The sequence below is a fragment of the Vanessa cardui genome, chromosome 3 (genome assembly GCF_905220365.1).
Source record: "Vanessa cardui chromosome 3, ilVanCard2.1, whole genome shotgun sequence".
Classification (NCBI taxonomy): domain Eukaryota; kingdom Metazoa; phylum Arthropoda; class Insecta; order Lepidoptera; family Nymphalidae; genus Vanessa; species Vanessa cardui.
In genome coordinates, this window is record NC_061125.1 from 6,315,764 (window position 1) to 6,328,378 (window position 12,615).

The 12,615-nt window shown below is 32.8% G+C and overlaps 2 protein-coding genes across 2 annotated transcripts; one reads left to right on the forward strand and one right to left on the reverse strand.

Annotated features, from left to right (window-relative positions):
- The first annotated feature begins 855 nt into the window (after nt 1-855).
- On the forward strand, nt 856-3,787 carry LOC124543583. Its single transcript, XM_047121827.1, has 3 exons — nt 856-1,012; nt 2,311-2,514; nt 3,406-3,787. The coding sequence occupies exons 1-3, from the start codon at nt 985-987 to the stop codon at nt 3,462-3,464; spliced, it is 291 nt and encodes a 96-aa protein (XP_046977783.1). The 5' UTR covers nt 856-984; the 3' UTR covers nt 3,465-3,787.
- Nucleotides 3,788-4,029: 242 nt separating this feature from the next.
- LOC124543582 lies at nt 4,030-11,843 on the reverse strand. Its single transcript, XM_047121826.1, has 3 exons — nt 11,574-11,843; nt 5,515-5,784; nt 4,030-4,498 (listed from the first exon to the last, which is right to left on the reverse strand). The coding sequence occupies exons 1-3, from the start codon at nt 11,614-11,616 to the stop codon at nt 4,467-4,469; spliced, it is 345 nt and encodes a 114-aa protein (XP_046977782.1). The 5' UTR covers nt 11,617-11,843; the 3' UTR covers nt 4,030-4,466.
- Between the last annotated feature and the right edge of the window lie 772 nt (nt 11,844-12,615).

A 12,615-nucleotide genomic window follows, 5' to 3' on the forward strand; every position in this document is an offset into this window, starting at 1 on the left:
CTGAGTTGAGCTTTCTAAGAAGGCCATGGATGTCTTAAGCCATCACAACCAAGACCATCAGAATAACTGAGTAAATTGTGTACTAATTTTTTTACTATACAAAAATAAACATTACTAAATGTATAACAAAGTCCAAATGCAATTATTAATGAAATTTTATCGACATTAATGCAAAAAAAATAATTGTAATAATGTTTAGCCAGAGTCAAAATACAATAAAAAACACAGTAATTATCTTATAAGAACTTTACTTTTGAAGATAAATTTACATAAGTTTGTTATAATAACAAGTTTTAAAAAAAATTAGTAACCCAATGTTTGATTTTAGTTGTAGATATATTATTATGTTAAGGTCAATAGAGTTTAATAATTTTAGTAAGTTCAATATTAACACCAAACTACGACTTTTAAGATAAGGTAAAATTTCTTAAATGAGTTCATTAGTTTGTAATGAGAGCTTTACATTGTTATTAATACATAACGAGACATTATTAAAATGAATATGTACCTAATTAAACAAATATGCGTTTGTTTTGCTCACAATATTTTATATTATTTTCAATATGTAAAAGTATTAAAACTAACCCGTTAATTCGGCAAGATGAAAAACAAGATTTTATTTTTTTAGCAGCGAAAGAAGTCGATCTAAATAATTGCTATTTTTTTATAATATAATGTTATCGCTTTAGTTCACGTCGCATAAATTGACCTTTAGATAAAACAATTGAGATATAATATATCTCTATAAATTCCAATTACTTTCCATTACTTATTATCTTAGTGCCATTTCTTCAACACTAATTTAAAAATAGCTATCTATGTATTAAGAGCACGAGCAATATATATGTATTTTAATTTATACATATAAGTGTGTATGTAGCGTTCCCCACCGCGCAAGACAAAGAGTAACAGTGGTCAGGCCCCCTTGAAACCAGTTGAGAGGTGACATCGAACGTGCGAAGTGTACAGAAGTCAGTGATAAAAATGAGAGCTGCAACTTTGATTTTATTCGGTAAGCAAACTATTTCTTTATAAATACTGATGTATGATACAAAAAAAAAATCTTCGACTATAATTATCGGACATTCTTTTATAATTTAGAATGACCATTGGAAAAAAATGTATTTTAATTATATTATTTAAAAATATATTCATAGGAGCTCAAGGAAAAAAAATAGATAGTTTTAATTATCTAGACTAGTTCTTCTAGTTTTAACTATGCAGACTCGATTATCATGTGTATGTAGAATTAATACGTAAATATTTTGTATTTTAAAAAGGTATTGCTTGTAATTTTAAATTTTCTAAATAATTTCTACAGAGTATAATAAGTAAAAATAAGTGATTTTATTTAATATTTTTTTTACATATTGTTGCCTTCATAGATTAATTAAGTAGGGTAATCAAAATTAAATTCAATGTTGCAAGCAAGTTTTTTATATTTTGTTATGGTTATCGTTACTAACTGTATTAATAGTATATTTTTTACTTTTATCAAATTAAAATCAATGTAACGAATAACAAAACAATTATTGTTATTTTCTAAATCTTCAATAGTCTTGTTTTTTTTCTAACTTAAATAATAGGCATGACATCATAAGACCATGTTTAGGCCTTACTAGTAGTGACCAGACCAAAACGATGTTTCTTCCTGCGTTTATCTGATAATCATTTTATGACCGTAATTGTGTTCGTTAAGGTCAGTAATGTCTATCTGCGCATTAAGGTCTTAACTATTTTTATTAACAACGAGCTTCTCATGTGCAAAAGGTCGTATGTATAAACAAGGACTTTAGTTTTTACTTATACAATATAATTTATTTACAGCAGCGACCAGTCATCACGGCCCTGAAAGTAGCAATAAAAAATATTTAGGCAATACTAATTTTGTTGAGTTGCAATTGTGGCAATATTTATAAGCAATGAGTACCTAACTGATGTTAAAGCCGGTTCTCCTAGGTAGATTTATATTACAAAACGGTAGTTGTTTATATTTTATTATCATTCTGCAAAATGAAGATTCAATAATTCTTGAAAGCCTACTTTAATACAGTATAATTCTTGAATTATTGCATTCTTGAAGTATAGCACAGAATGTCATGTGACTAATAATATCCATGAGCCAAAAGAAAACACAAAAACCTAGAATTTTAAGTATACAGTAACAATAGGTATGATAGTTCTTCAAATAATTCGTTGAAAACTGTCTAAGTCTTTCCTTAATTGTTTAAAGAAGAATTGATTTTCATTTAGCTAGAATTTATACTTCCTCGAATGAAGGTTTATATATTTTTTATTCTTAATCACTAGCGGCGATGCTGGTTATCGTTTCCTGTCGGCCAGACAAGCCCGACTTGAAACAACTTAAGGCAGAGGCAGCCCGGAAGAAGGCTTGCATGCACGACTGCTCGTCCGTCAAATCTGAACCAGTTTGCGCTGGAAAAAAGGACTCGAAACCCAAATCTTTTGGAAGCGAATGCGTGATGAATAATCACAACTGTGAACATAAAGATAGTAAGTATTACGACTTAATGTTAGGTAGTAACCTTATTTAATTGTATTTAATATATAACATAAAATAATACCCTTATTAAACTAAAAAAACATAAAATGAATAATATTTTTTTAAACCACAGTGTGTTTTTTCGTTTTAAATATACGACCGCGATTCTAAACATTTGTCATTTATAGAATGTTCACAATACGAAATTACTTGCTAAAATTATGTTATTTCCTTTCTATGAACCACATAATAGTGCGAATCAGTTCCATAATCACCAGAGTGTGACATGACGCAAGCTCGAATCCAGACCATTGCTTTGTTATTGCGCTTGCGCATAACCGGATCATGATTCATCTTGCTGATTTCATCATAGTTGAAAATCTGTCGGTATCATAGCATAATAAATAAATAACAGCATAAATCATAGTCTTCGGTAATAAGTAGATAATGCATTTAGCTATTCACTATTATATTAAACAAAGCAGCAAATAAGTATGATAAACGATCTTTCTTTGGATTTATTATAGCAACATAAATGTTGATTAGGTATACTTTTGGTAGCAAATGATAACGATTTATGCATGACAAACTATGTACTGAATACATTTTCGCACTTAAAGTTACCATTACATATAATATACATATCGATTGTATGTCTGGGTGGGTACCATCTACTAATTATTCTACACGAAGTATTATAATATAATACATTAAACCGCAACAAATTCCAGTTCGTTGAATGAGCTAGTATTCTACAATGGACAATACATTTTAAGTTATTTTGATTGGCGGCGCTTTGAAGATGTCAGAACTCCAAATTCTTATTTATAGCAAAGCAGTGACTATAAGCTTTAGCATGAAGCTTGCAAAACAATATTAATTATATAAAATTTCTTTTTCAGCTCTGCAAGTGATAAGCAAGGGAGCGTGCGCTGGATCTGATGGAATTCGTCTTTCTTAATCTTAAGTTCTAATTTTTTTAATATACTTGATGTAATAAACATAACTAAATATTCACGTTCATTTATATATGTATATTCGTATTGTTTAAGGCTTGCAAGTGAAACATATATTTAAAAATGAACAATGTAATCGAGATTTTTTTAATTATTTTTCACCAAGTTTTTGAAGACATTATATAATATATTATGCTTTTATATATAATTTATTTTGTTATTATTATATGGTTTTAAAATATCAATTAGTAACGATGATTGTATCGTATAATCAGCAATTTTGACAAAAGGAATACGACGTATAAATAATATTGTCCACATGACTTGATATCATTTTCAATCGACTTCAAAAAGGGGGAGGTTATTATATTAATTCGTCAGTGTCTTTTTTAAGGTACATTAAACACCGATAGAATAGTCAATTTTTAAGGGTAAAATTTTGACCAGTACATACAATATCGTGTATTATCCCAGCCCAGTATTTGAAAGTAGCATATTTGGACTATCGAAATTTATATAACTTTATTGATCATTGAATCCTTTTTCACAAACTTCAATAATAAACAAAAATAGTGTTTGATAATTTTATTGAATTTTATCAAGATATCAGCACTCATCGTTGATTCTGACATTTCGTACTTTGTACAATAAATTAAAAAGACAACTTATTCTACTTGATGGCTTAATACTAGGAACCGAAAAACAAGTACATACCAGTATGATTGGAAACTTACAAAAACTTAAGCTAAATATTATGTGGGATACACGTGAAATCGAATCATATGTAATTCGATTAGCGATGAATAAATTATATGCTAACTGGTTATAATGCATAATCCCTGAGTTTTGTACATTTTTGGGATCTTATTCTTTATGAATTAGTAAGGTTTTCGTTAGAACTGGTGACGGAGATTTGAAACATAGTTAGAGGATGTATGTTTAGTATATTAAGAATCTGTCAGGTTTCTTTCAGATTATTTTATTAGCAATAGTTCTTCTTTGGTAGGTCAACACTCTCCATTGCTCGTTATTGCGTAGTCTGAAATAAAAGTTATAAAAGTATATTAATCAATATTAAAAACAAAACAGTAGAACATTAGCAGTTTCTCTTTGAAGTATGTATAAAATATATTTTGTCAAAAAGATAAAGAAGATGAATGTATTATATATTTTTAACACGTTTCTATTAGCTTCACTTGTAACTAACTATGTATGTAAAAAAATCTTGGAATCTTAATTTGGCCCAAATCCTGGGCTTCGATAAGGATGAATTTTTGCACACGCTCTGAGTTCTGATGATAATACATGACTAGCCTTAGCTAAACGAAACGTCATTACAAATCCAATATGGCGGCCTCTCCAAAATGTTGGACTGATATTATCAGGGTGTTGATTTCAAACAGGCAGTCAAACCCTCTCATTTGATATCCATATTATGGATATCAAATAAAAGGGTTTTTTGTAATTTTTAATGTGTGCTAAAACCGTGTTTTTTTAGTTTTGGACAAAACGTTCCATTTGTAATTTTTAGTGCATGCTAAAAGTGAGTTTTTGTTTTTTAAATCATTATTCATATTTATACCAGGGCATAGACAACACATCTGACATTGTAGCATAAAGGTGTAATAGATAGCGTCTTATGGGATTTATTAAAAAAAAACTAATTATTAAATTTAAATTACGTATTTGAGGATCCATCTCACACAGTCTAAATGACGTGTAATAAATAATTTATAAATAAATCCTATTTGTGATATTTATTGACTATCTAATAATAGCAAGTAATAAATATATAATGATATCGCACATCTCTTTAAGGACGCCAATGAAATGACTAATTTACTCTGGAAAGTCACAAAAGCTATTTATTATTGTAAGAGTAACAATTTATTGGGTCGTTTACTATCGGTCTTGTGATTTTCCTATTATAACACGACTTGTGTTTATTTAGATCGTATTTACTTAAAATATAAGTTATAAAGCACAAATATCGAAATATAGGAGCCATAAAAAGTATAGTATTTATATTTTGTAAAAAAAGGTTCATTAACTTACATGTACTTTCACGGCACGACACAGCCTCCAGTTCACATAATGTAGCAAAAGTCCTAGCGGTTCCGGTGGCATCAAAGGCACACACTGGCCCAGCCGGTGGTGACACACATCTGCCAGCACACAGCGGCGGCGGCACGCCCTCCCTCACGCGTGCACGGATCATCTCAGCCGGAATACGCATTTTTGTTCCTAGCTTTTCTACATTATTGGTCTCTCCTATATGTGCTGGTCTTAGGAACGGCAAACTTGCCGACTGGGTGTCCTGTAATACTGCAAAATAAATCCGGGTCAAATTTACAACTTAAAACTTACCTACTAAGATTACCGTTACTCACTCATATATGTCCAATTATGTAGAAAAGTTTATGTTTTTAAGAGAAAATAAAATTTAAAATTATGATCCTTCAAAAGTAGCTAGTTTAGTAAGTAACTAATAATACTATAATTAAAATTTATTAGTTAAGTTAAACGAATTGAATAGTGGGAATAAATACAATCTTGCAATTTATTGGGGCCGAAATAATAGAAAAGTAGAACTAAATAGTTTTTCGTTGATGTTTTTTAGGTCTGTGCCAAAATGGGTATTCCGCGGGGATCAGTTATGGGATCATTTGTATTTTTTTCATAAGTAACCTACTTTATTTACATTACATCTAAATTAAGACTCGATTTAATCTACTTAAATAATGTAGGTATATTTTATTTTGTTTTTAAATATCTACTATTACCTTTTCGAATGTCATTATGAGATATCGTTAACCTTATCTTAGCTACTGAAGACCGTTTACAGTGTGTTAATGAGTCTGAATGTGAGTCATTCGATGGTCATGGCTGGCTGATCAGTCAATGATAGGTGATCTTCAGATTAAGTTCCGGTAAAGTTCAGTTTGTAAAGTACTTCTTTCCTTGGATATATATACACACATAACTTGAGTGGGCCCAATGGTATCCTTCCGATCATCAGTTTTGACGCAACTTTTCCTGCAATTCTAGCTTTAGCTATGGACCCGAACTTTTGGAAGACTTCATTAGTGCACCCGATCCCTGAAGAAATCGCTCAAGACCGCTCAGACCCATCAAACTATAAGCCTAAAGCCATAATGTTCTTGTTATCCTATGTAATGGAGTCCATTATAAACTGTCAGTACTTATGGTACCTAGAGGAGTTCCACCGTATCAACGACCGCCAATACGGTTTCCGTCAGGGTTGATTTGCCCGTGATCTAGTAATTTACCTGACATATACACACATTTCAGTTAGACATGCGCTGAATCAGGTCAGTCCAAAGGGGGGTGTATGTCAGTCACCTCCTCGTGGTGCACCCTGGGCAACGGAGCCGGCTTGAGCTTGCTCGTCGGCCACGGCTAAGACTGACGGGAGGAATGCCGCGTGGCTGCTCCTGGTACGTTCCTGGTCGGCGTTAGGGCGGACCATGTGGGTAGCCTCATTGGCTAGGAGGGAGAGGGAGGGCTCGCTACTCGAGCCTCCCAGATATTTTACACAGGCGGTCAGCGGTGGAGCCTACCATCTTTTCCGTCGCAGGGCGTCCGTTTCGTTGACGCCTAGCCTCCAGTGGTGGACTCGGGGAAGTTCGTCACATGAGCACGTGGAGGATGAGGAGGAAGGCGCGCAGTAGGCGCGCTTTCTACGTTAGTCATTCAGCCGCTTTAACCCGTTGCACTCGGCGGCATGGTGAAAACCCGAGGATAGTTTTAGCGGGTAGGACAGGGCCTTCAGCCCTGGCACGGAGCCACTATGGCCCCGGTCGAGTCCTACATACCTTTATACGTACATGCCTTTCCTCCTCGTAAAACAAAAAAAAAGGTCAGTCCAAAGGGGAGGCAATAGCAGACAGTTTGGACAAAGTTTTTCGAACGCGTATGGCACAAACCGCTAATTTTGAAGCTCCACTCTACAGATTTATCAGAAATTTATGCAGTTATAGTTAGCTCAGCAGCTTTTTGGTAGATCAGATAGGTAGATTTAAGACACACCTAGTTCCATTTAATCACTAAAAAGACACAAGTTTGTTTGTTAAACGCTAAAGCAATTAGCACTAAAAGCGTGGTGCGTACAGCAAGGCAAAACATTACTTCACATCCGTTAAAATATACAGGACACAAATTTACACTCTCATTGAGTTCTGCTCTCAACTGGACAGATGGTTTCATTACCAGCTTTTTCTATTTGACCATATTATATGCAGAGCGACTTCAAATATAATAACGATCAAGGCCTTTCTGACCTGCTTGACCCATTGGCTTTTCGTAAAGATATTGTGGATTGAGATATTGTGTATCAATTCCAAATTTTCCGCACACCATTTCGACCAGAAATCCATAACAGTACGTTTTATTAAGACATTTTTTTCTTCGCTTAAACACTCTGTGGAACTAGCTTTAGTCGGCGGAAAACTTTGTATAAAAGAGCGTAACATTACTCCCTCCTTCTCGTTTGCTTCCTATATCATCAAAAAATGTTTCTGTTGGGATATGCTTCTTCTCCCTTTAGCGGAGGAGTTTTTGTTTAATTATTTCTTAATTTTTTAATTACTTTGTAAATAAAATGTGTGGCATTTTTTACAGGAATACGCGTTATACATAGTTATACGTGTATGACTTTTCTTGAAGAAACCTGCACAAGCCGTAAAATTTGCCACGTGTGTATTCATTAATCAGTAGTGGCGTGGTGGAATAAGCTCAACTCAACCAAATAATAAGCCCATAATATACCATAGGATGTTACAGTGCAAGTGTGTAGTGTAAGTATAAAATAGTCAACAGTCTAGGGTCGGCGGTCGGTGGTAGAACGAGGCTATGTAGATGGTAGGAGAATTTAGGGACTCTCAGCATACTTGGCGAAAATGGAACAATTTTGGCCCCACTTGAATATTTGCGTTGAGCTTAGGCTGACGCATCTGCTTATCGGACAAGACTGTTTTGACAAGTACCTGAACGGAACTGACGAGACTTGATATCCCCCAGCCGTGTATAGACACTTCAAAGGGACGTGGCTGATAGGTACACAAGACCCATTCCTTGGATGCAATTATCGAGGTTAAATCGATTAAGCGTGGGAGAGAGGAAGTGGAAGAGTAAGTCTTCTGTTATGTAAATGTTATTTCGCAAAAGGAGATCGGGAGCGTGAGGAACTATCACTGACCTAAAAAGACCAGGGAAAAGGTGTTTGCGCTCTGCGTTCCTCTTCTTCTTTACTGTGAGCCTCACTGGGCGGGGGGTTCTCATTACCCTGGGTTCCCACCCAGATATTGGCGTCCAGATCATCGGACCTCCAATAGCGACCACTTCGACTATCGGGCATCATGTTGGCAAACCGTGACGTTCCCGAAAAGACGAAGTGGAAGAAGAAAAGTGAAATCAAACATTTAACTTTTATTCTGCTCTTCATCATGTCATGACGATTAATTATTTCATTAACATTTCACAATTCAAATATTTAGTTACATATCATAGAGTATAGAATTTATTTTACTGGAATAGGTTACATTCATTTACTTTTTTATTAGTAAATATAAATTGAAACGTTTTGTTACTGTTTTATTCCATTGTTTTGCTGATACATATAATGGCCCAGATGATGCGACATCTTGTGACCTTTGTTAATCTAATCAGTATTGTTTATTTTCCAAAACTTTTCCTGTGATCTCTATGAATATAATATTTACGTTCTTCAAAACAGCCTTATCGGTGCAGTATAAACAATGCTACTACGTTTACTTTGACTGCTACTACGTTTAAGTAAATTTAAAGATTTTATATCTCCATCTCAGTGTCGACTTTAAATAAACTCTAGCAAAATTTTAGTAAAGTTATGAAATTTGATTATTTTTAAAAATTTAAGTAAAAGTAAAATAATAATAATTAGGTATAATAAATAATTAATTTTATCCCGGTCAAGTATCATGCGACGGTTGCCGACCCGCACGTGATATCGTGCCATTTCGAACTGCTGCTTGCTATGGAGAATTTCTTGGCTACAGTTTAGGTTTATTCGCAAGAAGAACGAGGCCAATAAATTTTAATAATAATTTATTAATTTTATTTGAAAGCAACAAATATTTACTAAATATGTACAAATCTGACCTTGTTACCAGTAGAGGTAATGAGATGATTAGAATTTAATTATAAATGATTTTTTAAAATAAATTTTCCCTTGAAGTTTCACCTGCAAACCATAAATATACAATAGATAAAAACGTAGAATTTGGTAAATTTGCGATAATCTATGTAGCATCTCAAATTATAATTTGCCCGTCCACGATTAAAGGCAATCTGACACTCCGATAGTTTTTCAGATAATTCAACCTGCACTTGAGTAGGATTCTAGAAGAAGTTATCACTTTAGCACTTGTTGTGTCTGTATGCGGTAAAATCAAAATCTACCAAACAGTTTTTTATAAGTTTTCACTACGGAAGAAGGTATGGAATGGAAAATTTTGGTGTATATTTATTATGGTTTTGGATAAATTGGATGAAATATAATGATGTTTGTTAAAATTGTCAAAAAAATATATGTTGACCAATAGGGATGTAAATATTGTAACGTATTGGGTTCATGTTGGCTTTTTCCTAGCCGTCCAAACCCTGGACTGGTAGCAAGTTGCAGTTGATTAGAATTCATTAAATTCAGAGAATTTTGTTCATAGAAGATGATTGGAGATATACATTCAGATAGTATGAGCAAAACATAAATTATGTGACTCTTTATATCTTTTATTTTATAGGCAGCCGATAAAATGTTAAACCCTGTACGTCAATTACTTAGAATCAATCGTCTACGCTAAAGTATTATGTTTTAATCATCAACGTATATATTGTATGTTATTGCACAAATAAATCGATTTATCAGCACATTGTGGGTAGCTCTCTAAAAGCCATCCTCGTTCCTATCGCTTCCTCGACTTAGTCAACACAGGAAATCAGTATCAAATGATTCCCACGGTTAGTGCTTACTATTAAGTACGTTTATGTTATGCCAATTCTGTAACAATGGATTGAAATACAATTTTATATATGTTTCGATAAGCAAATGACATCATAAATGTGGTTGGTAAGGACTTGGGTGCCATACATTTTATGAAATAAGTTGTTGATAATTCGTTCCTCAAATTAGACAGTGTCACCATTATTTCTAACAGCCAAATGCTTACAAGATATTATAATCGGTAGCTCTGCGCAACGTTATGTTTACAAAAAAATATACATACAACTCCACATATCTTTGATATCAAGTTTGTACTTCCGAACGAAGTAGTAAGTAGTATTTAAATTACTCGAGTGGTTTAAACTTTAAAGGTGATATTGGTTCAGTTGTAAACAAGCCCTGTTATGGCCGTTGATAACCCAAAGATCAAGTCGCCAATCAGTCTGATTGATATTAGTGGAACTTGGTAGCTTTGTTTGCACATTAATTACACATTAATTAGCGAACGGCATGAGTTGCGCGTGCGATCTTAAAAGAGGTGGCTTTTAATTTTTCAAACCTACTTAGCATTAAGAATTTCATTGTTTGATAAATTATTGATCCTTATAAAGCTGATATTATTTTATTTGTTGCCAAACATAATGACTTTTTATGTTTTACTTAAACTACTACTACTTTATCAGAATTTCTTAAAAATATTAGTCCTTTCATACAACGAATTAACTTAGTACATAATTTTACATCTAATGATAATAATAATGGCTAGCAAAACTAACCGTTTTTATTTTTTTCATAATTAAAAGTTAATTACGTATTTTGTTTGCGTGTTATGTTCCTAAACGGGTATTAGAATGACCTATATGATGATACACATAATTTGTAAATTTTATGAAAACATATACGTTAAATTTTAAAAATATTTAATTGAATAAGGTGATAAAATATTAATCATTTAGGAATTGATTTTCCTTGTTATTGTTGACTTAAGAACTGGTTATGCTACTTTGTTGTTATTTCATAAAGTGTACACAATTAATTCACATTTACGCAGTTGTGTATATTGTTAATTATATTTACGCAGTTAATAAATAACTGAGAAGAATGGGCTACGAACCTGTAATGATAATTACACAAAACAGTACCCGCCAGCTTAACATTTCCACCCAATTGTGTCCAATGGAATCAACTTTCACACTCGCACGTCTTTTCACTCACTAGCTTTGATATTTACTATTGTCCCTCGCAATAATTATATACGTTTAGAATTAATTTCTCGAACACTTAAAAATCGTATTGTCCGTTTAGAAATCAATGTTGATGGGTATGTATTTATCGGTTTACTGCATCAGACGCATTGGGAGCGTGGTCCAGGGCGGACGGAAGAGGGGGGTTATAGTGGTGGTGGCAGCGATAACCTCTGCCTCGCCCGGAGGACGAACGTGCGATAACAGGCCGCAGGCAGCGCCTTTAAAATAAAAGCGAGCATTCTTTCCTACTGATAATATGGAACGTTGCTTGTTGTAATTTTTTGCAATAATATATTTACATTTTTTTTTAATTTAACCTGTTAGCTGTTTACGTGTTAATATATGCGATAACAAGTATTCAATGATAGCACACGCACCAACTTTATATCAATGCAATTAATGATAGTGTAGATTTGTTAAAAGGAGATAAGTTTTTATTCTTATTTTATTAGTTTTTCCAACTTGAGGAAATAAAATTGAATTTGGAATTTGAAATAAAAAAGAAAAATATGTTCAAATAAAAGACTCATTGAGATATATTTGATGTGATATGATTTACATGACCCGTTGAACTTATGATGTCATGCATTCACTTATATCACAGTTCCAGCGATCTCTAGAACCACTCAGATTCAGTTGTATTTTTGTAAATTTTCACTCACTTGTATTTTAGATATTCGTAATAATATTGATTACTGAGGTTCATAATGTTACTATAGGTCTTTCAAGGTTACATTTGAAATAAACTATGCAGCTTAGAAGCCTGTAGTGTATACATGTAATGCATATATTAAATATAAGACATTAATTTAAAATGAATCTTAATATAATATTAATTCAACGATTGTAGATGATTATTATTTATTGTTATTAATCTATCATTTTATACAAGTATTCATAATAACATAT

Bases quoted from the DNA above. Each gene is read 5' to 3' on its own strand.
- LOC124543583 (XM_047121827.1), top strand. From the start codon at position 985: ATGAGAGCTGCAACTTTGATTTTATTCG. The intron at 1,013-2,310 runs GTAAGCAAACTA...CTTAATCACTAG, and splicing joins TGCAACTTTGATTTTATTCG to CGGCGATGCTGGTTATCGTT. The intron at 2,515-3,405 runs GTAAGTATTACG...TTTCTTTTTCAG, and splicing joins CAACTGTGAACATAAAGATA to CTCTGCAAGTGATAAGCAAG.
- LOC124543582 (XM_047121826.1), bottom strand. From the start codon at position 11,616: ATGTTAAGCTGGCGGGTACTGTTTTGTGTAATTATCATTACAG. The intron at 5,785-11,573 runs GTTCGTAGCCCA...TTTATTTTGCAG, and splicing joins TTGTGTAATTATCATTACAG to TATTACAGGACACCCAGTCG. The intron at 4,499-5,514 runs GTAAGTTAATGA...CTTTTATTTCAG, and splicing joins GTCGTGCCGTGAAAGTACAT to ACTACGCAATAACGAGCAAT.